The 22236-nt window shown below is 49.8% G+C and overlaps 5 protein-coding genes across 6 annotated transcripts; 2 read left to right on the forward strand and 3 right to left on the reverse strand.

The window, feature by feature from the left end:
- The first annotated feature begins 276 nt into the window (after positions 1–276).
- Positions 277–3278, forward strand: LOC117863228 (plant intracellular Ras-group-related LRR protein 3). Its single transcript, XM_034746847.2, has 3 exons — positions 277–1206; positions 2161–2327; positions 2404–3278. Exons 1-3 carry the CDS (start codon positions 502–504, stop codon positions 3047–3049), a joined length of 1518 nt encoding a protein of 505 aa, XP_034602738.1. The 5' UTR covers positions 277–501; the 3' UTR covers positions 3050–3278.
- A 903-nt stretch (positions 3279–4181) lies between these two features.
- LOC117863227 (protein JOKA2) lies at positions 4182–9073 on the reverse strand. 2 transcript variants are annotated; one of them, XM_034746846.2, is made up of 7 exons: positions 8859–9073; positions 6317–7653; positions 6154–6244; positions 5799–6014; positions 5520–5672; positions 4824–5432; positions 4182–4725 (listed from the first exon to the last, which is right to left on the reverse strand). In XM_034746846.2, exons 1-7 carry the CDS (start codon positions 8937–8939, stop codon positions 4723–4725), a joined length of 2490 nt encoding a protein of 829 aa, XP_034602737.1. In that variant the 5' UTR covers positions 8940–9073; the 3' UTR covers positions 4182–4722. The 2 variants fall into 2 exon arrangements, with proteins under 2 accessions (XP_034602737.1, XP_034602736.1); XM_034746845.2 differs by having other exon boundaries at positions 4182–4741; positions 8859–9071.
- A 4341-nt stretch (positions 9074–13414) lies between these two features.
- Positions 13415–15925, forward strand: LOC117863351 (BTB/POZ domain-containing protein At1g67900). Its single transcript, XM_034747012.2, has 4 exons — positions 13415–13569; positions 13659–13728; positions 13857–15056; positions 15154–15925. Exons 1-4 carry the CDS (start codon positions 13511–13513, stop codon positions 15718–15720), a joined length of 1896 nt encoding a protein of 631 aa, XP_034602903.1. The 5' UTR covers positions 13415–13510; the 3' UTR covers positions 15721–15925.
- A 1207-nt stretch (positions 15926–17132) lies between these two features.
- Positions 17133–18882, reverse strand: LOC140223386 (uncharacterized). Its single transcript, XM_072295182.1, has one exon. It carries the CDS (start codon positions 17891–17893, stop codon positions 17372–17374), a length of 522 nt encoding a protein of 173 aa, XP_072151283.1. The 5' UTR covers positions 17894–18882; the 3' UTR covers positions 17133–17371.
- A 140-nt stretch (positions 18883–19022) lies between these two features.
- LOC117864756 (uncharacterized) lies at positions 19023–21089 on the reverse strand. Its single transcript, XM_034748856.2, has one exon. It carries the CDS (start codon positions 20967–20969, stop codon positions 19395–19397), a length of 1575 nt encoding a protein of 524 aa, XP_034604747.1. The 5' UTR covers positions 20970–21089; the 3' UTR covers positions 19023–19394.
- Between the last annotated feature and the right edge of the window lie 1147 nt (positions 21090–22236).

A 22236-nucleotide genomic window follows, 5' to 3' on the forward strand; every position in this document is an offset into this window, starting at 1 on the left:
TTGTCAAAACATAGACTAATTAGGCTTAATAGATTCGTCTCGCCGTTTAGCCTCCACTTATATAATGAGTTTTGTAAATAGTTTACGTTTAATACTTCTAATTAGTATCTAAATATTCGATGTGACGAGTGCTTAAAAAATAAGCCGGAGGAACCGGGCCACTTCGAGTCCTACTACAAGTAGTACATGCGACTTGGGAAACAAGCTCAGGATCCTGAATTTGGAGGCCTTTTACCTTGTTTGTGCGGTAAGGAGAGAAAAGGACCCATGGATCTTGCGACTTGCGGACTTGCAGTAAGCGAACTTTGACCTCGTGCAGCTGGGACACTGCAGTCTGGGCCCGGGAAACTACCCCGCGAATCTGCCGGCCAGGCCCATCCGCCTCTCCTCCTCCTCGCCGCCGTCCTCTCTTTCCCAAACCCACCGCACCGCTCCACAGGAACACCTCCCCCCAACCCCTCCACACTCCGATCTCCGCCACCCCCGATCCGGCCGGCAGCCATGGATCCGGCGCCGCAGACGCACCCGATCCTCTCCTACGTGCTGTCCCGCATCCCCACCCTCTCCAAGCCCAGACCCGCCGCCGCCTCCGAGTTCGACATCGAGCAGCCGCCCGCGCACACCCCGTCCCCGCGGACCCCGTCCACCGCGGGGGAGTTCGAGCTCGTCGAGCGCATGCCGGGCCTGCGCCACCCGTCCGTGCTCCGCGCCATGACCCGCGCCGTCGCCGATGTCTCCGCGGCCCGCTCCGCGCTCCAGGTGCTCGGCCCGCGGCCCGACCACGAGCTCGTCGACTCCTCCCGCGCCATCGTGGCCGCCGCCGAGGCCGGGGACTCGCGGATCCCCGAGGGCGACGTCGAGGCGTGCCGCGCCGTGGTGCGCCTCGAGGAGACCCACGACGCCTACGAGGCCCTGCTGCAGGAGGCCGAGGCCAGGCTCGAGAGGGTGTACCGGTCCGCGATGGAGGGGACGGACCTTGACGACGAGGCGGTGGAGAAGGGCGGGGAGGACGGCGGGCCCGCTGCGGGCGCTGACGGCGGGGACGCCGCGGTGCAGGAGGAGGTGGTGGCGGTGCTCAGGCAGGCCGAGGAGGGCAAGCCGGTGGAGAGCGTGCGCCTCGTGGATCGCCAGCTGCGCCTACTGCCTGAGGCGTTCGGGAGGATCCAGGGCCTCCGCGTGCTCGACGTCTCGCGCAACCAGCTCGAGGTAACAAACTAGTCATCATCATACTTAATTAGATCTGCTTGTTTAGGGCGCCTGTGCCACTGCTTTCTGCTGATGAGCCATGAACTCGTAGCTTTTGGGGGCTTTTGTTCTGGATGAGCATTTTTTAATCGATTCTCTGCACATATTCCACTGTGTTGGCCTGTGATGGCTGATTGTGTGTTTCACCATAAAGGAGCGAAGGATAGTGATTGTGTGTACGATATGTCTGATCCCTACTAGCTATGGACTATAGGATGAGTGCACACCCTGCTATTTTTGGAATTTACTATTATTTCAACCTATGTACATCTGAAGGGAATTCTATGATATTTTTTCAAGAGCAGAGAAATTGATATTTTTTCAACAGTTCTTATTTGATTAGGAAATACTAAATAGGCCGTTCATATGTTTGTAGTGTATTTTGGCATGACAATAACTAGGCCATGCTGGTGCTACAACTGAAGGTTACCATTAGGAAAATTTTCTGCATATATATATTCTGTTGGCAAAAAGTACAATTGAATTGTAGGAGGCTGCAACTGCATTACCTAATGAAATGCACATGGTTTTCGTTTGTGATTAACTCAAGTGTGCCGATCCATTTTTTTGGATTGTTTAATTTATCATAAATCCATGGATATCTTGTTCGTGTTTGAATTGGAAATCATAGTTTGGAGTAGGAGAAATAACTTCTGTTCTTTTTTTACTTCCCAATATTGCTTTTCTGTATGCGTATGTGATATTTATATAGTGTATAGTTTGTTTCAGCATATTATCATTAGAAGAAGACAAGCAAATGTTGGATACAAAATCTCATCATCTTTCTCAAGTCTTAATCAATAGACTTCGAATATTTTTGAGTTGTAATCATTAACAACATATTTTACATTTCCAGTTGTGATTTTGTCCCCCAGCTTGATTGATCAATAAATTTCCATTTCAATGTCATTATAGGTTATTCCGGATGCTATAGGAGGACTTGATCATGTTGAAGAGCTTCATCTCGCTGCCAATGCTTTGATTTCTCTTCCTGATACTATTGGACTGCTGTCCAATCTTAAGATTCTGAATGTGTCAAGTAATAGGCTCAGGGCACTGCCAGATAGCATCTCCAAGTGTAGGTAGGTAGCACTCTGGTTCTTTTCTTTGGCTGGTAAATAATGCTATCTGACTGATTGATTACTGTTGATACTCCAGGTTACTAGTTGAGCTTGATGCAAGCTACAACGGGCTCACATACCTGCCAACAAATATTGGCTATGAGCTGGTCAATCTGCGTAAACTCTGGGTCCACATGAACAAGTTGCGATCTCTTACATCATCAGTCTGCGAGATGACATCGCTCTACCTTCTGGATGCCCATTTCAATGAACTCTGTGGTTTGCCATCTGCCTTTGGGAAGCTTAGCAGTCTTGAAATTCTCAACCTTAGCAGCAACTTCAGTGATTTGAAGGAGCTTCCTGCTTCATTTGGTGACCTTCTGAATCTACGTGAGCTTGATTTGAGCAACAACCAGATACATGCTCTTCCTGACACTTTTGGTCGTCTGGATAAACTGGAGAAGCTTAACCTAGAGCAGAACCCCTTGGCGATGCCACCGATGGATATTGTAAACAAGGGTGTCGACGCGGTGAAAGAGTACATGTCAAAGAGGTGGCTGGACATCTTGCTTGAGGAAGAACAGAGGCGCATCGCGGCTGAGACCCCACAAGCGTCATCAACTCCCAAGGCTTGGCTGGCACGCAGTGTCTCCTGGGTCACAGACGTTTCTGGGAGCTTTGTTGGGTACCTCAGTGGGAGCGAGAAGTCGGAGAAGGATGCATATCTGGACCAGCAGTTCTGATTCCTGAGATTTATACCTCAATCGCCTGGTGTGTGCGTGACTGCGTGTGCGCCTCATGTACATACAACTATAGTTTTACCAAATCTTGACTAGGTAATCATTTTGGGTTCCTCTTGAGTCGGGCCATACAAACTCTGGTTTTACTCCATTGAATAATAGTGTGAAAACTAATACGACTTGAGAGTACACTCAAGATGACCATTGTGAAGAGATCTGCTTGTTTTCGTTACTTTGGGTTTTGTCCCTTTTTTTGTTATGAATTCTGGGAAGAATTTCTGATACTACAGTTCCTCTCCATCCGTTCCGTTTGGAGTTTATCTGGTGTATCCATGTTGAGCATGCACCTACTGCAGTCTGCAGGATATATAGTACATCATCTTATTTTCAGAAATAATCTTATTTGCGTTTCTCGGTGAGCTGCAGAGCTGCGTTTAGCATCTGATCGGAGTCGTCGAGATTTTTTTTATCGGATAGTACAGCCTTCTAAGACGACTTTGTAGCAGGCTTCGGATCTGAGTGCTTAGTTGATGTGTAATTCAAAATTAACTCTGTCTTTTTCACGTAACTCATTTGCGTTTTCGTAGGGAATTAGTCATCTGTGCTTTCTTTTCAAAAAACAAAAAAAATAAGCGAGTCTAGCGATCGTTGCTAATTGGATTATTTTTGCTTTCTTTTTGAACCAAAAAAAATCTAGTGCAGTCACAGTAAATTTGAAAATGAGACGTTTTCCTGAGTACCGCAAGGAAAACATATGCTCGTTAAGACTCAAGAAACATGGAACAACAGCACACGTCATAGAGATACAACAGCCGCGATAACGAGCACAGCGTGCCAGAGACGACGATCAACATTAAAGGTAACAGAACCACGGTAATATTATGCACAAGGAATTCAACTACTAAGAGTAGTTGGTAATATTATGCATAAGGAATTCAACTACTAAGAGTAGTTTAGATGTGCTATTACTAAAGTTTAGATATACTATTACTAAAGTTTAACCTATCTACTAAAATTTAGCACTTCCACCCATTAGCACTCCTATTTATACTAAAATTTAGCGCTATTACTAAAGTTTAGATATGCTATTACTAAAGTTTAACCTATCTACTAAAATTTAGCACTTCCACTAAAATTTAGCACTTCCACCCATTAGCACTCCTATTTATAGATATGACCAATGAATAGGACTAAAGTTCATAAAATATCACTTTTGCTCTTTATCACCAGCTAGGTGGACTAAAGTTTAACCCTCCCATTAGCCCCCTCCCCTCCCGTTTGGATGTGCTAATGCATAGAGGTGCTAAACTTTAGCACTTTTACCCATTAACACTTGGATCCAAACAGGCACTAGCTTATACCCTAGCTTATAGCTGTTTCAGCAGAAGGATCGATCACTCGTAGGCCACGGTGCCCTGGTGATCATTAACCGGCACCGCAACGCAACCGCCACATCCCACAAGGTTCGGGCACACCGCATAACTTCTGTCTACTTATTTCATGCCACTACAATCTATAACTTCTGTCTACTTATTTGATACCACTATCTGTAGAAAGGTTACTAGGAACTGCCGCACACGTCGTCATCCATCACTGATCCTTCTTCGCCTTGGTCATGAGGTCCGCCACGATGAATCCTTCGTCATCGCTGTTGTCAACCACCACCTCCTCGCTCATCACTGTGTCATCAGAATCCTAAGGGCAATCAGACAGGCCAGGTTGAGAAAGTTTCTGCGCTGGTGTCAACATATGATGTGAATATGGTGTAAATACTTACCAGTTCGGAGAACACCTCAAGGGGATCCCACTCGTTGAAGCCACAGAGATCGACAACAGACTGCTCCAGGTCGTAGTTGTTCTGCCTCAGTATCTGCTTGTTCAGGTCAGCCTGCATGAAACCCAGTACCTCAAGCTCACTCATCATCTTCTCCTCCAGCAGGTGGTTGACGACTTCCTCAGCCAAAGGGGCAGCAGGTGCTGCTGCAACCACAGGCATGCTAACAGGAGCAGCAACAGGTGCAGGTGCGGATGCACTAACAGGTGCAGGCACAGGCACAGGTTTGGGCAGGAGAATTGCTTCAGGTGCAGGCACAGCAGCAGGCATCGAAGCCAATGCAGCCTCGGCAGATGAGGCAGGAGCATCAGTAACTGGGATTTGCGCCGGTTCAACTGCTGCTGGGGCAGAGGACATATCACTAGGAACTGGTTCAGATTCCTTGGGTTCCATGGTTTCACATTCAAGCCTGCCGTGCCATCCAGACAAAAAATTTACAGGAGCACTGTTTATATTGAATGCAGAAGGCCTTGTGCTGTTAGCTTCAGGGAGCTGATTCCGGTTTATTGCAGCAGCCTGTTTGCCGCCGCTGGTTTGAATAGGCTGCTCCACCTGCACTCAAAGATAGCATGCCAATGATCAGATAATTGGAAGCATCAAGGTGACAAGGACAAAAGCAGTTAAGGGTAGAGTAACAACCTCAATATGAACCCAAATCTGCTGACCAAATGTCAGACCTGAGGGTAGTGCCAATCTCCAGTAAGATATGTACCTACCAGGCTTCGCAGGGGCAAGAAAATCAACAGTAACATCAGTGTCTTCGCAAGGATTTAGCCCCCCATTTGCTGAAATCTGCACGCACATCAAATTTAAGTGAGAATTTGATGAATTTCAGTACATGGCAAATAGATGTTCCATCCTGCACTCAACCATAAATTATCAGCTCACACAAAAGCTAAATATGTTGGTAGTACATACCGCTAATCTGAATGAACTCAGACATGTTAAGCGATCTCCACCAACCCAGAGAAGCTGGGTACCATACGGCCACTTGCTAAACCCATTGTTACGCATGCGCCAAATCTTGGTAAACGGAGTTGAAGGTGCCATTGGTGTTCCATCAGGGACAGTAACATCCTTGATGAAGCGACTGTCAGTTTTGACTGCTGGAACCTTCCCAAGGATCTTCATGTTCTGAAAGGATCAAAATGTAAGATGAAATCTCCTTATCAAAAAATGTAAGATGAATCCCTGTCATTCTTACTATTGCAGAGGTACTATCTAGTAATGGAATAAACTAAGGCCACCTCATTAAAGTGCCTTTTGAACTTACACTTTTTGAAGCAGGACCGTCTAATCTGGTATATTCAACCTCATTGCCCATGTGAGAAAAACAGGCATCACACAGATCATAGTCTTCTTTACTGTCAGTAAAGTAAGCATGTCAGGAGAACGAAAGGTTACATTGACAACTAGTATTGAAGTCAATAACTTACACATTAGACTTGTAGCAAGGCCCATCAATTGGCGTCACCCCACATCCATCGCATTGTATCCATCTATGCTGTGCATATTTTAGGGGGATGCCCCTATAATTGGTACCAAGACCTCTGTAAGAGCTCCCAAAAGAGTTGATGCCTTCTGGATTGGGTACATAACTAGACAATGGGCCTGTGCCATCTCTGTGTGAAGTCCCAGTAGAGTAGAGGTTAGGACAGCATGTACCAACAGATGAAGGTGTATTCAACTTAATAGGGCTATAGATGTTGGGTGGAGGGGGGAACGTTGAGTGCAAATCAACAGTAGTTTTTCCATTAGCTCCAGAGATTGGGTTTAAGGGGGTCAAAAATGGTGTAGGAGGGTAGAGTACAGGTGTGGGAGGTTGGTACACTGGTGGGGGAGGGAATAGCGGCATTATATCACCATTGGCCATTCCAATGGATCCAAGAGATTTAAATGGTACAGGAACAGATCCTTGAGCAGGAGCGCCATGAGAAGTGGTGGAAACCGGTGGCCAAGAGGATAATACAGATTTTCCTTTACTGTGAGCATCAGATTTTATCTTAATCTCAGAATCAAGACTTCTCTTGTGATCACCTTTCATTCCACCTGAACTAGTAAAAACCAGTGAATCCCTAACTGAAGGGCATGATGGCACCTGTTCAATTTTAGCATTGGGATCCTCAGATAGCACACCCCTAAGACCAGCTTCAGATATCCCAGAATTTTGCCCATACGAGGTCTCTGAAGCTGAACCTGTGACAAGGGCAGACTCAAGCTTAACCTTTGCACTTCTCAATTTTTGAGAACTATCAGCAAAGCCACAAGAAGGATGCATGTTGCTGCCTCGTGTTATCAGTTTAGCAAAACGGTCCAGCAACTCAGCCAATGATGGTGCAGATGATGCAGCTCTAAAACGCAAGTCATGAGATAATTTTGCAAGGACAGCAGGGACTTGCTCTGGCACAAACTTCAAAGCTTCATCAATAGCTGATTTCACCTGGGCAAGTTGATCTTCGAGAGAGATGGACCTCGAAGATTTGGAATTTGTGGCCTGCTGTTTTGTCTGAGCTGCCCCAACATTGCTGCTCTTCAACTGAACATTAATCCTAAGAGGGTTCAATTTCTGATTAATAGCAGCATCTCGTAGATCATTATCATCATCCAGCATGACGACATCCCCATCCTCATCAGTATAGGTGAGAATGAATTCAGCATCAGGACTGAACTTAAAAGCACTTGCAATCTTCAACCGAAGGGCAGGCAGATCATGATCGAAGCGTGAGCCATTAACACGAGCATTGAATCGCTTCAAAGTGTCACCATATTTGACCTGAAAACCAGTAGAAACTATACTTAGAACTCACCAAAACAATCATTAACTACCACTATGTGGCACATTCGATTACTCCTTCAAGTGAGCACAGACGTGTTAAAAATATAAATACCAAGATGTGTTAAGTTAATAAGAACACCAGGTAACCAAAAGTTAAAACAAGAGAAGCTAATCTCTAGCTTTTAATCAAATCATGTTGCAACATTGAGAAAGATCTGTTGCCAAATTGATTGATCAAGAATAACTACAAGCTTAACCTAGTAAAATAGTAGTTAAGATAAATTATCCAAATTCTAGCAAAACAGAACAAAGAGAGAGTGGTTCCCAAAGGCACGAGGAGTGTCTAGGGCTCACTGGAACATGCAACTAAGAATCGGAAGCAAGGTTTTGCCATCCTCCACATGAACGTAATAAAGCAACGCCCCGCAGAAACCCTTACAAACACAAGTGCTACAGCACGACTGAACTCATCTGTCATAAAGCATCAGTTATGCTGTGTAATCTGAGGCCGTGCAAACCTTTATATTAATGAAAATTCATGTGGGGATACTCTCCACTCGACTATAAAAAGAAAATCTCAAAAGATAAAAACTTTCATGCTACAGTATAGATCGAACTCCTCTGCCATCGAACAACAAAAATAAAAACATCGGTGCCACAGCGTACATTTCACTCGTCTGCCATCCGATCCGAAATATAAAGAAAATCTTCTAGCCCCTAAAACAAAACTCCCAGCAATGATCTAAATCCAGAACAATCTTCTGAAAATGTTCCCCTAATCTCCCCACCCTCTTTTATTAAACACGATCAAGATCAAATAAATCTGATCTCGGATGCAACCAGAGAGATGTGAAACCTCTCCTCTGCGACCGCATATGATCCGATCATCCTGACCACGCCGCACCCTTCATCCCCAGCCAGCGAGGGGGGGGGGGGGGGGGGGGGGGGGGGGGGGAGGGGGGGGGCGCTTTGAGATCACTACGATCCATATAACTAAAAAAACTCTAGTGGAAAACAAAAAAAAGGACCCCCCGCTGGACCACTGAACAGATTACCGTGCCGGGGAAAAAAATCCTGCTGCACACAACAACGAACCGGCAAAACCTACCCACGGCATTCCCCTCCTTCCACCCCCGATCGCCCGATCGAACGCGCGACGAACGAACCGCAGCGCGGAGGCACGGGGGGAGACGAAACCTCACCTTGACGACGAGATCCCGGGAGTCGTCGACGAGCGGCCACGCGCGGCCGTACCCCATCGGCGCGGTCCCGAAAGCGTCCATCGTGGCGCGAACGTCCCCCGCGGACCCTGGGTGCCGGCGGGGGGAGGAGGTTGCCGCCTCGGCGGCGGGGGCGACCGGAGGCGGCGGAAACCCTGCTGGACGATCGATCGGGAGGGCGGAGGGGCGGGGTGGGGGGTTGGGTTGGGTTGTGGGCGGAGAGAGCCAGAGAATGAAGGGGGGCCGTGGCCTCGCCGTCCAGTGTCCCTTTTATCGAGCGTTTCCGTTTCAGACTCTTTCGGTTTGCTTCGACGAGAAGGACGGGGAGGAAATAAAAGTCTCTCAAATTTCCCCGGGAGTTTATGGGTATCACGCCCGGGTCCTCGACGGACGGCGGGTCCCGCGTGTCGGTGGGAGAGGACGTGCATTTGCTTTTTGGATGGACGTGCGCCGGTGGGTTTGTTTGTGATTCTGAGGTTTCCGTGGGTGGGGGCCGAGGAGCGCGTGTCCCAGGGGCCCACCGGTCAGGCGGTGGAACGGATATGGACTGGAATATAATACTGGTTCTTTTCGCGAGGAAGGATATAATATTGGCTGTCAGGGGCGTCTGCTGCTGCCATCTTCGGGAGCAAGACGGCAGAGATACGTCTCGCGACGCGAGATTGCTTCCTCGAGGGGGTCACCGGGGCCCGTCCGTGGAATTCTGACGTGTCGATGACATGTCGGCCAGCTGGTGTCCTTTGGTCCTATCTTTGTTCACGGACATATTGATCATATTTTACGACCATGATAATTTTAAGATAACCCACCTTTATACTGTATATAATTATATATGCAAGCATAGTGCCAGAGAGAGTGAGAGAGTCAGGTTCGAGCTTGCTGCTGCTAGCTGATACCTTCTCGTCAAGGACATGGAGACATCGGGCGGATGGCACGACGGACGCGCAGCGCAGGCGGGGAGAGATGTTGCTGCTCGTCCGGCGGAGCTTTGGGGTAAGGAGGTTTTCGATTGACGGATCGGGGGATCGCACCGCACGAGCAACGGCACGAAATTCGCATGCGCGGCGCGCGGGTCTCTCCCCTCCCGGGCTGGCTCCCCGCATATACGTGATAAAACCAAAAGGCATGTTCGCGTAACAGAGCTAAAATTTAGTCCTATCACATCGAATATTCGATGCTAATTAGAAGGACTAAACATGAACTAATTATAAAACTAATTGTAGAACTCCTAGGTTAATTCGTGAGAGGAATCTATTAAGCCTGATTAATCCATCATTAGCAAATAGTTATTGTAGCACCACATTGTCAAATCATGGACTAATTAGGTTTAATAGATTCGTCTCACAAATTAGACTCCATCTGTATAATTAGTTTTGTAATTAAACTATGCTTAATACTCCTAATTAGTATCTAAACATCCGACATGACAGGGCTAAACTTTAGCCCCTTGGAGCCAAACACCCCTAACTATATGTCGGCTGAAGATATACCTTCCGCCACACGCACGGAGAGCTGCAGGGTTGCATCGCACACATTTTCTTTTCTCAGTCCATATTAGCCCATGTTGCCACGCTATGCTGATTCGCTTTCTTGTGCAACGTTCCTGCCTGCTTTCGATGCTTTTTTTTCTTCTTTTTCGTCAGCGTTTGGTAATATTTTATCTTGTTAATTTTTTTAACTTAAGACGATATGTTTTTCTTTTTGTATTTTTTTACTTCTCATTTTCTTTCTAATATGTATTATTCATTTCTAGATTCATTTATATTTCTTACCTATAAGATAGGACTGTTCTCCTTTTTTTCATTTTATTTTGGAAAACGTATGCATTTTTCCTATTTAGTTATGCATATCCATTATTTATTTTCTATTTCTTTAAACTATTTTTGGATATTTTTCCTTGAATTATAATTTATATTTTAAATTTATATCATCCATCATTATTTTTGGAAGTTACAAGCCTACATTTTATTGTCCTATAATAGTACTACTTGATTTAGTTGGTGATGCAAACTGATTTATTGATTTTACATACTAACTTGTTTTGTCACATGTACATATTTTGTTCGAGAGATAATTTGTTCGCCTTTAAAGAATAATTTGTTCACTTTTCAAGGTTATTGTTTGTCATTTGTACATATTTGTTCTGCTCCAAGAGTAATTTGTTCGTTTTGCAGAATAAGCGATGTCGACTTATTTGTTCGTAATGTTCAACTTTTTGTTCGCAATATATTATTATTTGTTCATTATGTTTAATCTTTTGTTTCTGGAGGTGAAGCATGTGTTTGCGGTGGTCAAAAATTAATTATCCTGTATTTTAAAAAAGTAATTTTTAAAATATTTTTCAAATATAGTCGAGTGTTATAACAAATGCAATGGTGAAATCAAATCTAAATTTAATTTGGGTGTTCGGTTTAGAATTTATATTTTTTTTTGTTTCGCATTTGCATGCACACGGGGTGATGTCATCATTTTTTAAATAACTTGATGTCCGACCCACGTATACTTCTTCGCGTGATGATCGCGGAGGCTTCTGCGACAGCTAACCGCCCCCGCTTCCCGTCGTCCGTCCGCGCGCTTGGCTCACGCAGGCCTTTCGTCGTCTCTCGACGGCCGGCCCAACGCGCAAGGCCCGTTGAGCAAGTCTTAGCCCACGTAAGGCCGTATCGGCTGCATCGCTTTTTTTTAAGTACAGCTGAACACGTAGACAGGAGGAGAAAAGCTTTTGTGGCATGATGACGATTCAGACAGATTCATAGACTTCGCTCGGAGGGGACCGACCCGACGCAAATACTTGGAGCGCAAGAGGAAAACGAGGGAGCGAGAAAACAACTGGTGGCGGCCTGGCGGATGTTCGTGTTCCACGGCCTGATGGCCACCAACTAACTACTGATCACGCAAATATGGCCTGATGCCTGCCAATTGCATGAGGAATCGCCATCGTGCCTTCGGATCCTTGCAACTAGAACTTCTGTCAAAGATGGTCCGTTGCTTTTGCTTTTGTGAGGTTAACCAACGTGCTTGATGACGTGGATTCGTTGAGGTTTGAGCTGAAATGCAAAACAGAGGTGGTGGGTGTTCCAGTATTCCATGGCCATTTTCGATGACGAGCATCAACGGCCTACCGGGGACTTGGGGTTAGGGGTGGTAAAAGATCCCTCTAATTTAGTCTAACAAATTTAAGGATCGGGTTTATAAGGATCAGGCTAAAATATTATATGATTTTAAACTAAAAATAGATAGAGCTGAGTTGGACAGTGAAGGAAGTATAAGAGTCGACACAGTGAGCAGCCAGCGTGGTTACTCGGTCCCTTTGGGGACAGACTCGACTCCCACCCACGAAGAAATGCCTGCCAATCGGCTATCATGCCTTCACTTTCCTGCTGCAGATACAAATCGCAGTCGAGACTGGTCCAGCGCTTGGGAGTTTAACAAACAACGTTCTTTCACTGCCAGTGGAGTGCGGCTGAAGTTACCGCCTAAAATTGGACACCGGCATTTCTTTCGTCATGGGAATGTGAGCTTCGAGTTTCCACAACTAGAATGGCGGCCCAAGTTGCATCGAGAGCGCTTGATCCAATACATTACGAGGTTGGGCTTTTTCTCCCCTTTTTCAAAATATGATTTAGATAGAGGTTTTAATAACGAACGAAATTCTTTATTCCGGGATTCTGCAGGCATGCGCCGAGCCATTTATCACTAAAGTTTTAGCCATAGGTTGAAGCAAAAACGTTGCGGTTGTTGACGCAGAGCTAGCATCCAGATTGTTGGGACTCATGAACGTGAATGTGAGGAGGAGGAGCTTTGGCTGGTCAGTTGATCACTACCGCAGTGGTCCAGTTGTTAAGGGAAAATAAAGTCTGTCCATTGTTAAAATTTCAGGGAGTGGGAGATTGGAAGCCTGGAACTCATCAAGTGACGGACAACTTTTTCATGCTAATGATGCAAGTACCTCACCCGAAGGAAGGTCTCACCTTTTCCCCTCCCTCCTGGACCACAGTTGGTTTCCTTATCGTGTCCACAACCAACTGCTAGCACAAAACAAATCAGTGAACCAAAAGCTCCAGCTTCTGTTGAAAATGCAGCAAGATATACAGCAGAGCACCCCCATCGCATTCAGCTGGGTGAAAGAAAGTGAAAACTGCGAGGCTCGGTGCACTTTCTATGAGGCAGACGCACAGTCACTTCTGTTCGCTGCCACAGGAAAACCAGAGCCAGCCGGCCGGCCACCCTTCATCTGAAACTGAAACAATTGACATTGTCAATTTTTCTGAACTCGTTGTTGGTCCCCGGCCGGCGACGTGCCACACCCTTCTGCTCTCCGGATCTCCGATCAGGATTCCTGGCACGCAGGCGCCGATAAGCTGCACAGTTCCCCTGGGCTGGCCGTGCCGCCAAACTGGTGTCACCTCGAGCTGTGATCTTGGACCCTTCCTTGCGGTTCCCCAGCAGTCCCCATCCGCGCGTCTGGATCCTGTCCCGTCCCTCCCCAACCGTAGCCTCTCTGTCCATCCATCCATCCGCGTGATATAGCCCAGCCGCCAACGATCACGTCCGGCTCCCACGCAGTTAGATAGGGGCACGCACGCGCGCGCGGTGGACTTGTGGCAGCTTCGACCTGTCTACTCCTGTCCGCCATGAAGCTCATGAAGCTCGGCGCGCGGCCGGACACCTTCTTCACCTCCGGGCCCGTCAGGTAGTGGCTGCTCTGCCTGCCGATTCGTTCCGTTTCAAATTCAATGGGTGTTCTGTTCTCTGATTGGTGTGGCTCGTCGTTGGTTCCAGGTCTGTCTACACGGAGGTGGCCACTGACATGGAAATCCTCGTGGATCACTGCCTGTTTCGTCTCCATAAGGTAGATGCAAATTCTGCATCCAGAATAAGGATGCCACAAGTTGAATTGCTAGTTTAGCAGCTCCACAAGTTGTCGAGATGTTCTGTTCTGAACAAGCTTGTTCCCTTTTCCGTCGTCGATCTCGGCAGTTCCCTCTGCTCTCCAAGTGCCTGCTGCTCCAGGCGCTCTGCGCAGAGTCCGACGCCGTCGAGCTGCCGGGCTTCCCGGGCGGCGCGGAGGCGTTCGAGGCCTGCGCCAAGTTCTGCTACGGCATCGCCGTCACGGTCGGCGCGCACAACGTCGTGCCGCTCCGCTGCGCCGCGGCGCGACTCGGCATGACGGAGGCCGCCGACCGGGGCAACCTCGCCGCCAAGCTCGACGCGTTCCTCGCCTCCTGCCTCCTCCGCCGCTGGCGGGACGCGCTCGCCGCGCTCCGCTCCACCGCCCGCCACGCGTCGGCCTGCGAGGAGCTCGGCGTCACCTCCCGCTGCGTCGAGGCCGTCGCGATCCTCGCCACCGACCCCGGCAGCAGCGCCCACGCGGCGGGCGTGCCGGTGCCGGCAGCCTGCTCCTCGCCGCCGTGGTGGGCGCGCGACGTCTCCGAGCTCGGCGCCGACCTCTTCTGGCGCGTCATGGTGGCCGTCAAGGCGGCGGGGACCGTCAAGGGGAGAGCCGTCGGCGACGCGCTCAAGGTCTACGCGCGCCGGTGGCTGCCGAACGTCGCCAAAAGCGGTTACCTTGTGGTGGAGCAAACAGACGGCAGCACGGGCAGCGCCGACGTGGCCGCCACGAACCACCGCTTTCTCGTTGAGAAGATGGCGAGCTTGCTTCCGGCCGAGAGGAACGCCGTCTCCTGCAGCTTCTTGCTGAAACTTCTCAAAGCGGCGAACGTCCTGTGTGCTTCCCCGGCGACGAAGGCGGAGCTCACGAGAAGGGCGGCGCTGCAGCTGGAAGACGCCAGCGTGGGCGACCTCCTGATACCGTCGTGCGCGGGCGAGACGCTGTACGACGTGGACGCGGTGATGGCCATCCTTGAAGAGCTGGCGCTGCGGCAAGCGGCGGCGGCGGCGGGGGGGATCCCGGAGGCAAGCCCGCCGCACGCGCGCGGGCACAGACGGTCGCGCTCCGCTGAGAGCTCGGAGTTCGAGGGAGCGCGGCGGTCTGCGTCCGCCGCCGCGTCGCACGGCGCGATGGTCCGGATCGGGAGGCTGGTCGATGGGTTCTTGATGGAGGTCGCCAAGGATCCCAACCTGGCGCTGGACAAGCTGATCGCCATTGCCGAGGCCGTGCCGGACTGCGCCCGCCCGGAGCACGACGATCTTTACCGAGCTGTCGACACGTATCTCAGAGTACGTGGAAACAAATACTAAGATCATTTTCAGTTCACGCTGTCCGGATTAATTTCGATGTCTTAACACTTCTTGGTTCGATTTAATTACGTGACAGGTGCATCCAGAGATGGACAAGAGTTCGAGGAAGAAGCTGTGCAGGGTGCTCAACTGCCGGAAGCTCTCCGAGACAGCGTCCATGCACGCCGCCCAGAACGAGCTGCTGCCGCTCCGGGTGGTCGTGCAGGTCCTCTTCTTCGAGAACGCGCGCGCGGCGGCGCTGTCCATGTCCGGCCCCGGGGCCAACCGCGTCGCCGGCGTGGCGGGCGGCGTCAAGGCGCTGCTGGCCAAGACAAGGAGGGAGGCAGACGGCGGCGAGGAGGTCGTCAAGGACGAGCAGAGGCTCCGGGGCCTCGCCGCCGGCGCGCCGGGCGACGACGACTGGAGCGTGGAGGGGCTGAAGCGCGCGGCGTCGAGGATCTCGACGCTGAGGATGAAGCTGGAGGAGGACGACGATGATGACGCCGACGACGGGGCGTTCGTGCACAGGGCGCGCCCGGGGCTGGTCCGGAGCGCGTCGTCGCGCGTCAGGGCGCTCTGCGCGATCCCGGCCGGGAAGCCCAAGCGGATGCTCAGCAGGCTGTGGCCGTCGAGCAGATCCGTCGCTGGGAGCGAGAGGCACTGAGAGACCTGCATCAGAGCAACGCGGCGTGGCGGGAAACACATCCAGCAAGGCGGCAAACTAGATTCCGGCCATTGGCAGCTGTGCATGTGTACAAAAAGGAATGCTGTAAGTTTGATATGCCATGCTCAAAACACTGATGGTTGTTTCCTGCTTGAGACTCTTACATGGAGTATATTCTTGTTCCTTGAAAAAAGAAAAAAAAACATTGAACACCATACTGTTGCACATTTAACCCTCTTAAAGGTTTGATTCCAACATACGCAAAAGAGTTTGAATATAGAGTAGAAAAAACAAGAAAATAAATTATATAGATATTTTTTGAACGTTCATGCTAGGCACCGGTATGTTCCCATCATCTTCAGAACTCCGGTAGGCTGTAGGCAAACGGCAGACCGGCAGCGGCGGCGCCACTACCCACGAGCCAGCTCCGAAGAAGGGCGGCGCCGGCGGCGTGGGGGCAGAATGGCGGCGATGGATCAAGACTAGTACTAGCACTTGTTCCCCACCCGTAGAAAATATGAGCCGGAAGCAGGGCTTTGCAGTGCCAGTCAGCCAGGGGCCAACCATTGGCAAATGATGCCTCGTCTCTTTGGCGAACACCTCAAATGATTCTTTGGCTTTGCACCTACCTTAACCCTCCTCCTGGAGGCGCCGGCATCATTGTTCGTGAGCTCTAATCCCACTACATGCCGGCATATGATTGCAAATACCAACTTTTCAGAAAGGAGAGGGACGGAGCAACAGCAGAAAAAAGAAGATGCAGTACGTGCGTGTAACACGAACACACGAACGCACGGGGGGTCATGGCTTGATGGGGAGTCAAGTGCTGTACACCAACAGCTTCTCTGCAAGTTGTTGCAACGCATGGGTCATGAGTGCCATGATCTCCAGCGGGGGGGAAGGAAGAAGAAGAGCTGATCAGCATGGGCAAACTTTCTCAAGGTCGCCTACAGCTTCGGCTTCTTGCCCTGCTGCTCATCTCATCGCTATCGTGGCATCTAGCAGCATAGCATCAATCAAGCCTCTGATTCTGCAAATCTTTTTTTCCTTCCAAGGATTGGTCATGTCTTGGCATAGGACGTTAGTGGACGGCCTGTCACTGGATGGGAGTGATCTGGACAGACACACCCTTCTTTCGGCCAGGTGATAACGTGCCACAGGGCAAAGCGTTAAGAGCTTTGGGGCTAACGGGTAAGCTATGAGGGTTGAGGAGGCCCTTGCCTAGCATCTGCTATGCTGATGGCCTGATGGGTCGCACGGCACCCATGGTGATTTCAGGCGTCCACTGAAAGAGATCAGGAAATGCCTCATGGCTTCACATCAAATGAACTTTCCACTGATATCCCTCTCCCTCCCTCCCTCCCTCCCTCCCTCCCTCCCTCCCTCCCTCTCTCTCTCTCATTGCCGAAGCAAATGGCATCACTGTCTCATTGCTGAACAATGCAAACATCATGACAAACGAGCCCTCTTTAGCCAAGAAACACATTTCTCCAAAACTGCGTACATCTGCCGTTTGATATTTTATCTCTCGTCAGATTTTGTGTTTTGCACGAGGGAATTTTATGCTTCAACTGTGACAGGCTCTGTCGGCCCAATCGAAGTCTGAACATGCTGTATGCCAAAATTCAGAAGAGGCCCTCGCCCCTCGGTGTCAGCGAGGTCCCTGCACAGGCCAGAGGGCGCGCACGAGCTCGGCGTAGCAGGCGAGGACGATGGCCAGGGCGAGCCCGACCAGCCCGGCCCCGACGGGGGCCGGCGCGCTCTGGACAACCCAGCACGCCATGCTCGTGGGCACCGCCATGGCGAGCGACCACTGCAGCACCTGCGCGGCCGCCCTCGCCGCCCACCTAGCGCGGCGACCGCGGACGCCCCCACCGCCCTCCGGGAGCGCGCACAGCGCCAGCAGCGACGTGAACACGCAGAAGCTGGCGAGCTGCGACGCGAAGACGGCCAGGAGCACGTACTCCTCGCACGCCGCCAGCTGCGCGGCGAAGGCGGCGCCGGCCACCAGGACCACCAGCGCCATCGTCCGCGTCGCCGTGGGCGAGGCGCGGGGGAACGCGTCGCAGCCGCAGGTGTCTCCGGACGACGGCACCTTCTCGCCTGCCACCACCGGCAGTAACGGCTGCTGCTTCTCCACGTCCGGCGCCCCCATCTTTGATTCCGCTTCCATTGCGCACGGTCCCGCGTGGAGCTGCACTGACAAATCCGTGCACTAGCAAGAGACACGATATATAATGCATAACAAAGCAAGAAAGGTAAACAAATGCATAAGCCGATAAAGCGCCACCACGGCGGAAACAAGAAAGACACGTCACAATGAGCTGATGCTCCATAAGCGAGCGATTTTTACGAGGCCAAGAATGAGCACACATCTGAGAATCTTAGGTAGCGACTGGAGATTAATTAGATAGGCAATGGCATTATAATTGGTAAATGTATCAGGATGATGTGATCCCAGCCTAAATTTTTGACCAGCGAACAGTGATAGATGTGGACACCCAGGTCACGTTTCTGGCCACCTAGCCTTTTTCCCATTTCTCTCCAAGGATAGGTCATGTCTAAGCACACCATCGTATGGTGACTGATGCTCGCCTGGATAGACACCCTTTTGAAAAATCTCAATGTGATTTCCAATTAGTGCTAGAGTAGACTATGAAATGACCAGGTGTTTTGGTGGATCATTCCAGCATCTTTTCTTAGCTGCCTAGAGTTCCATTAATGTAGTTGGTTCTTGGAAAACAGGAAACAAAAGAAGGTGAATTATCAACTTGTGCGTATTACATGGTTCCGTAAACAAATTATCTTTGTTCATATGCGGTTATTTGTTTAGTCACGGTTTTAGAACAGAAGCCCTGGACCATACAGGCATACAAGTACCTCAGCAATGCAGTTCTATAAAGAAAGCGTGAGCTAAAACTAAGGCTTCAGCCTGTATCTTTGCTCTTCATTGGGGGTAGATCGATTATGGACATAAGCTATGACAATTAAATGTCCAAACCAGCAAGAATGCATAAGCACCCCAGGCTGCAGCCAACTAGACAATTCCCACAGAAATCAGAAGTCAATTCTATGTAGAAACCTTTTATTCTGTTTCTTCAGTTTATACTTAAAACAGTAAAAAGGGTAACTACCAACAAAATTGCAGACAATGTGAATATGTGATGCTGTCAATGACTCAAACGGAGGGGTGATTACAATTATTCTGGCCACCACTTTTTTGGACAGGACAGGTCATTAAGTTTATTCTATTAGATTGATAGAACAACATGAACAGAGGATGTGAGTATGTGACTATGAGGTAACATTTAAATAAGCTCATTTGTAATATAACCAGACAAAAAGGTCCAGCCTTCACTTACTATTGTTTGAAGGCTTCAAAATATCAAGGATGCCTTTTCCCTTTTCATCCTTATACGTTACAGGACTTCACAGATCAACCAATAAAAGATGAACTGGCCTAAGGCTACAACTCTATTAAGGGCCGCTGTTGGCACGAAATGGCATCTTCACTTGGCCCTTATTGACAATGCTGTGAATCTTCAAATGGACAATTTGTGCTTTTGTCAGGAAATGCTATGGCATTGCAGAATGCTATTGCACAAAAGCGCAGGTTAGAGCAAGCAAGCCTTTGGTGCGCTTTGAATAGACAGGCTTATGCATTCCTAGCAAGCTCAAGCTTCTGCAGCATCTGCTGCAGCCGTTCGCTCATCTTCAGTGGTAAGTCCCTCAATTAGCGAGATGTACGTGCTGTCATCAGGGGTGATGCCCTTCTCCACCATCTCTTTCATCAGGTTCTCGGCATCATCTCCCTGGCCATTCTTGCACAGCCCCTGTATCAGGGCATTGTATGTCAAAAGTGTTGGGTTGAACCCCTTGTTCATCATCTCATCCCTGACCCTCAAAGCATCCTTAATGTCACCCTTCATGCTGTAGCCGCTGATCAGTGTGTTGTAACTGACGAGGTCTGGCTGGATACCCTCCTTTGTCATCTTATCAATGATCCCGCGCGCTTCATCAAGACGGCCCAGCAAGCACAACCCCCTCATCAGCGTGTTGTATGTGACATCATCTGGGGCAATCCTCTTCTTCTCCATCTCTGCCATGATCTCAAATGCCCTGTCCATATCTCCACCTGTACAGTGGCTATTGATCAGAGCATTGTACATGACAACGTCAGGCCTCATGCCCTTCTTTACAGCCTCGCGAAACAACCTATCTGCCTCCTGAACTTGCCCTTTCCTGGACAATGCATATATCAATGATGTGTAGGTCACCGCGGTCGCACGCACCCCTTTCCGAGACATCCCTTCAAAGACCTCCAATGCTTTCCTGTCATTACCTTCTTTGCAATACCCATTGATTAATATATTATAGGTGAACACATCTGGGGAAAGACCATTCCTCTCCATCTCCTCAAGCACTGTATAAGCATCTGATGCACGTCCAACCATGAACAACGCATGCACAAGTAAATTGTACGTTGCAACTGTCATTGCAACCCCCCTCTCTACCATATCCTCCCTGTATTGCAGCGCGACATCCAGTTTTCCCCTGTCACAGTAGGCTCCGATCAATGCGTTGTACATCACCGCAGTTGGCTCCACTTTTCCCTCGGCCAGCATTTCGTCGAACACCTTGGCTGCGTCCTCGATACGGCCGATCTTGCACCACCCGGAGATCACCGTGGCGTAGGTGTACTTGTCGGGAGCGATGCCGCCGCGTTCCCGCATCTCGCGCATGACCTCCAGCGCCGCCTGGACGCGGCCGCGCGCGCAGAACCCGGCGATGACGGTGTTGTAGGTGACGGCGTTGGGGCGGGACATCTGGCGGAGCAGCTCGAGCGCGCGGACGGGCTTCCCCGTGGCGCAGAGGTGGCGGAGCATGATGTTGAAGGTGGTGGTGCAGAGCGGGAGGCGGAGGCGGTAGATGTCGGCGAAGAGCGCGAAGGCCGGGGCGGAGGGGAGGGAGGAGAGCAGCGGGTGGAGCGAGGCCACGGGGATGGGGACGGAGAGCGACTTGAGGCGTCCGTAGAGGCGGATGGAGGTGGCGTGGGGGCGCGCGGCGGCGGAGGCGGCGAGGAGGAGGTGCGGCAGCGACGGGGACGCGGCGAGGTGCGGCAGCACGGCGAGCGGGCAGAGAGCCCGGTTCGCGGACAGCGCGGACTTGAAGAGCGCGAGCGCCGCGGCCGGCGTCGGCGCCGCGCGGGCGGCAGCCGCCACGGCGGAGGGGGAGGTGGGCGGCGCCATGGAGGTGCAGGGCTGGAGCCTGGAGGGTGGTCGCACTCGCAGGTATAGTCCGCGCGCCGTGTTTAGTCAAGGCAGCCGGGACGACGCCGCGCCCGCCGGACTCGCTTGCAAGGCAGCTCGCTCGCTACTTTTGACGATGAGTCGATGCCTGGTGCATGTTCATGGGCCGGGCCGGCAAAGTACTGTTTCTGGCTCATTTTGCTATTATATTTATATAAACCAAACAGAAATGCACCGGCAAACTTTTCTGATTTTTGGCTTTCTTGTGAACAACCTCAATCCATGCGCTGGCACATTTTTCTTCCAAACTTTGTGATCACAAATGCACTTTGCACCACCATCACACCACAAATGAAAAAATATCGCAAAGATCATCTTTTAAAGTCACCAAGAAACTAAAAATTTGAGCAGAGACCTGCGAACATGAAATCTAAGACCAGATCCACCCAAACAAGATTTAAGTGCCAGACTAACAGGGTTATTCATGAGGCAAAAACTAAACCGACTGAAGGACTCAAGGAGGAAAAGACCTCCATGTAGAGAGAGGAAAGTTTAATGTCATAATAAGTCTATTGAAACTGACAATGTTCTGTAACTTATAAGTTCTTTGCTGAGCATATTAGCGAATGCAGGACTAACAAGGACAACAACAAATTCAAAATGATAAAAATAGTCAATAGGTGACATATTACATGAGACGTAACAGAAACCTAGTGACCCTCCAAGCTTGTCTGCAGATGGAATATGACACTAAATGCCAGCTCTTGACTTGCACCTCCTTCAGCATTCCTGAACTCGTACCCACTCTGCGACCAGTTGCATTTAGGTGACCCACTCTTGCAGTTCCAGGTAAGCAGTATTGCCCTATGCAGCTTATCCTACTTGAAGTTGCACTTTTAGCAAACCGGAATAAGCTACCAATCATTTTCAACACTGGAAAATGATCACCATAGCTTGACCACAACTTCTTTGGTTCCTTGACATCTTCCTCCTCTTCATAACGATGATGCTCTTCCTCTAGATCTTTCTCATGTTGATGCTCTTCCTCCATCATTCCTGAACTGGTACCCATTCGGGATAAGCTACCAATCATTTTCAACACTGGAAAATGATGGCTATAGCTTGAGATCAGAAGCTTTTGTTTTCTGACATCTTCCTCTTCCTCATGATGTTGATCTTCCTCCTGCTCTTTCTCATGTTGATGCTCTTCCTCCAGCTCTTCCTCAAACTCTTCATCTTGCTCTCCTTCCTCATACTCTTCATCGTC

This window comes from Setaria viridis, chromosome 7, assembly GCF_005286985.2.
Source record: "Setaria viridis chromosome 7, Setaria_viridis_v4.0, whole genome shotgun sequence".
NCBI classification, from domain to species: Eukaryota; Viridiplantae; Streptophyta; class Magnoliopsida; order Poales; family Poaceae; genus Setaria; species Setaria viridis.

Coding starts and splice junctions, on each gene's coding strand:
- LOC117863351 (XM_034747012.2), top strand. CDS start 13,511: ATGAAGCTCATGAAGCTCGGCGCGCGGCCGGACACCTTCTTCACCTCC. Junction 13,729..13,856: donor GCCTGTTTCGTCTCCATAAG/GTAGATGCAAAT, acceptor CGATCTCGGCAG/TTCCCTCTGCTCTCCAAGTG. Junction 15,057..15,153: donor CTGTCGACACGTATCTCAGA/GTACGTGGAAAC, acceptor ATTACGTGACAG/GTGCATCCAGAGATGGACAA.
- LOC117863227 (XM_034746845.2), bottom strand. CDS start 8,939: ATGGACGCTTTCGGGACCGCGCCGATGGGGTACGGCCGCGCGTGGCCG. Junction 7,654..8,858: donor CCCGGGATCTCGTCGTCAAG/GTGAGGTTTCGT, acceptor ACTGGTTTTCAG/GTCAAATATGGTGACACTTT. Junction 4,742..4,823: donor TTGAGGTGTTCTCCGAACTG/GTAAGTATTTAC, acceptor GATTGCCCTTAG/GATTCTGATGACACAGTGAT.
- LOC140223386 (XM_072295182.1), bottom strand. CDS start 17,893: ATGGAAGCGGAATCAAAGATGGGGGCGCCGGACGTGGAGAAGCAGCAG.
- LOC117864756 (XM_034748856.2), bottom strand. CDS start 20,969: ATGGCGCCGCCCACCTCCCCCTCCGCCGTGGCGGCTGCCGCCCGCGCG.
- LOC117863228 (XM_034746847.2), top strand. CDS start 502: ATGGATCCGGCGCCGCAGACGCACCCGATCCTCTCCTACGTGCTGTCC. Junction 1,207..2,160: donor TCTCGCGCAACCAGCTCGAG/GTAACAAACTAG, acceptor ATGTCATTATAG/GTTATTCCGGATGCTATAGG. Junction 2,328..2,403: donor GATAGCATCTCCAAGTGTAG/GTAGGTAGCACT, acceptor TTGATACTCCAG/GTTACTAGTTGAGCTTGATG.